This window comes from Colobus angolensis, unplaced genomic scaffold, assembly GCF_000951035.1.
Source record: "Colobus angolensis palliatus isolate OR3802 unplaced genomic scaffold, Cang.pa_1.0 Scaffold79, whole genome shotgun sequence".
NCBI classification, from domain to species: domain Eukaryota; kingdom Metazoa; phylum Chordata; class Mammalia; order Primates; family Cercopithecidae; genus Colobus; species Colobus angolensis.
Window position 1 is genome coordinate 136,810 of NW_012121709.1, and position 2,143 is coordinate 138,952.

At 40.8% G+C, this 2,143-nt stretch overlaps 1 protein-coding gene across 1 annotated transcript in view; it reads right to left on the reverse strand.

Moving 5' to 3' along the window:
* Positions 1–2,143, reverse strand: part of NAA25 (N(alpha)-acetyltransferase 25, NatB auxiliary subunit) — a 92,400-nt gene that overhangs the window by 62,494 nt on the left and 27,763 nt on the right. Inside the window, exon 3 of the mRNA XM_011928727.1 lies at positions 1,004–1,122. Within this exon, the coding sequence (XP_011784117.1) occupies positions 1,004–1,122 (119 nt within the window). The remainder of the gene's footprint in view (positions 1–1,003; positions 1,123–2,143) is intronic.

A 2,143-nucleotide genomic window follows, 5' to 3' on the forward strand; every position in this document is an offset into this window, starting at 1 on the left:
AAGATATTATACCCACAAAGAAAGCATTTCTAAAAAAGTACTAGCTTGGGCTGGTTGTGGTGGCTCATGCCTGTAATCCCACCACTTTGAGAGGCCAAGGCGGGCAGATCACCTGAGGTCGGGAGTTCGAGACCAGCCTGACCAACATGGAGAAACCCTGTCTCTACTAAAAATACAAAATTAGCCAGGAGTGGTGGCGCATGCATGTAATCCCAGCTACTGAGGAGGCTGAGGCAGGAGAATCGCTTGAACCCAGGAGGCAGAGGTTGCAGTGAGCCGAGATCGCACCACTGCACTCCAGCCTGGGTAACAACAGCAAAATCCCATCTCAAATAAAAAAGAAAAAGAAAACTACTAGCCTGACATCATAGCCATTTATGGACTTAATAGTGCTGACTTCATTTCTCTGAGATGTTAGCTTTACCCGCAACCTAATTTAAATGTGTTCAAATGAGGCTCCTTCAGATGTATGCAAAGAATACCTAAAATATGGTAGCTGCCAAATAAGCTGCCTTAAACCAAAAACAAAAAAACAAAAAATAAATTTAAAAAGAAACATGTCAGGCAACAGGGATTTTTCCCCTGGTGGATTTAAAAATCTTAGCAGGCTATCAACATTTTAAATTTACAAATTAGATGTAACCTTTAAATTTATTCTTTCCATAGTTGTTCATTTTTTGCTCTGGTATATCTGCCCATTTTCTAAAAATTTAACAGCAACCTCATGCAGTGGGACAATCTGAAGCTGAATTACCAAAACCAAACAAAGTGTAACATCAGGCCACAAAAGAACAATCAACTTATTCCCAAATAAAACATTTAAAGATCTTGAAAAATAGTTCAACTTTAAACACATAAGGAAAACAACTGACTGACCTCCACACAAAAAAAATCCATAAATTCAATTCTACACACACACACCCAGCGCAGTTAACTCACACGAAAGAGACTTTTACTTCTAATAGTAAATCCCATAGCCCAGTAGGTTTGGGGATCAAATTACCTGTTGCATTTTCTTGTATTCACCCACTCTGGCATAGGCCATGAAGAGGTGAGAGTGATACTCCTCACTATTGGGAACTTTCTTCACAGCTGCCTCATAAAGTTTTGTAACTAACTCCGCTAAGATAAAGAGAAATAAGATTTAAGTTATACTTCAAGAAAATTCTAATGGCATTTAATGTTCTTCCTATCTAGCAGAAATAGATGTCTCCTATCACTATAGAAGTATCTGCTTGGCCTCATCCAATCATCATCATTCATCTCTTGGTTAGGTGGTGTTTAAATGAAGCATGGAATAGGTCAAGTCTCCTCATAGCATTTACAACATATAAGACCTTATAGGATCTGGCCTCTGTCTCCTCTTTCCCTCAGCACTTTATCATGTAGCTACAAACTATTTGTAGTTCCACCAGATTCTCTGGGATGTATCATGCATACCTCTATGCCTCTACACTCTTCCCTCTGCCTGAATTCTCCTTTCCTCCTTTATTTTAGTGAACATCAGTCAAGACCCAATTCAAATGTAAGCTGAACTGTAAGATTTTCTCTGAACACCATCTCTGCTCCTCCACTGCAATTTGACTACTGCCTCCCTCTGCCATCTTGGAATCTTATATAAATAAGTATATTGTAGCTTTTTTTTTTCTTTGGAGACAGGGTCTCACTCTGTTGCCCAGGCTGGAGTGCAGTGGCACAATTGCGGCTCACTGCAGCCTTGACCTTTGAAGCTCAGGTGATTCCCCAACCTCAGCCTCCCAATAGCTGGTTCTGAAGGCACATACCACCACAACTGACTTATTTTTTGTAGAGACAGTGTTTCGCCATGTTGCCCAGGCTGTACTGTAGCATTTATTAACACATAATGTAGTATACTGTCTAGTGATCTATTTCCCCTTATAGACAATGAGTGACATGACAGTAGAAAGTGCTTTTCTTTTTTTTTTTGAGATGGAGTTTTGCTCGTTACCCAGGCTGGAGTGTAATGGCACAATCTCGGCTCACCACAACCTCCGCCTCCCAGGTTCAAATGATTCTCCTGCCTCAGCCTCCCAAGTAACTGGGATTACAGGCATGCATCACCATGCCCGGCTAATTTTGTATTTTTAGTAGAGACAGGGTTTCTCCATGTTGGTCAGGCTGG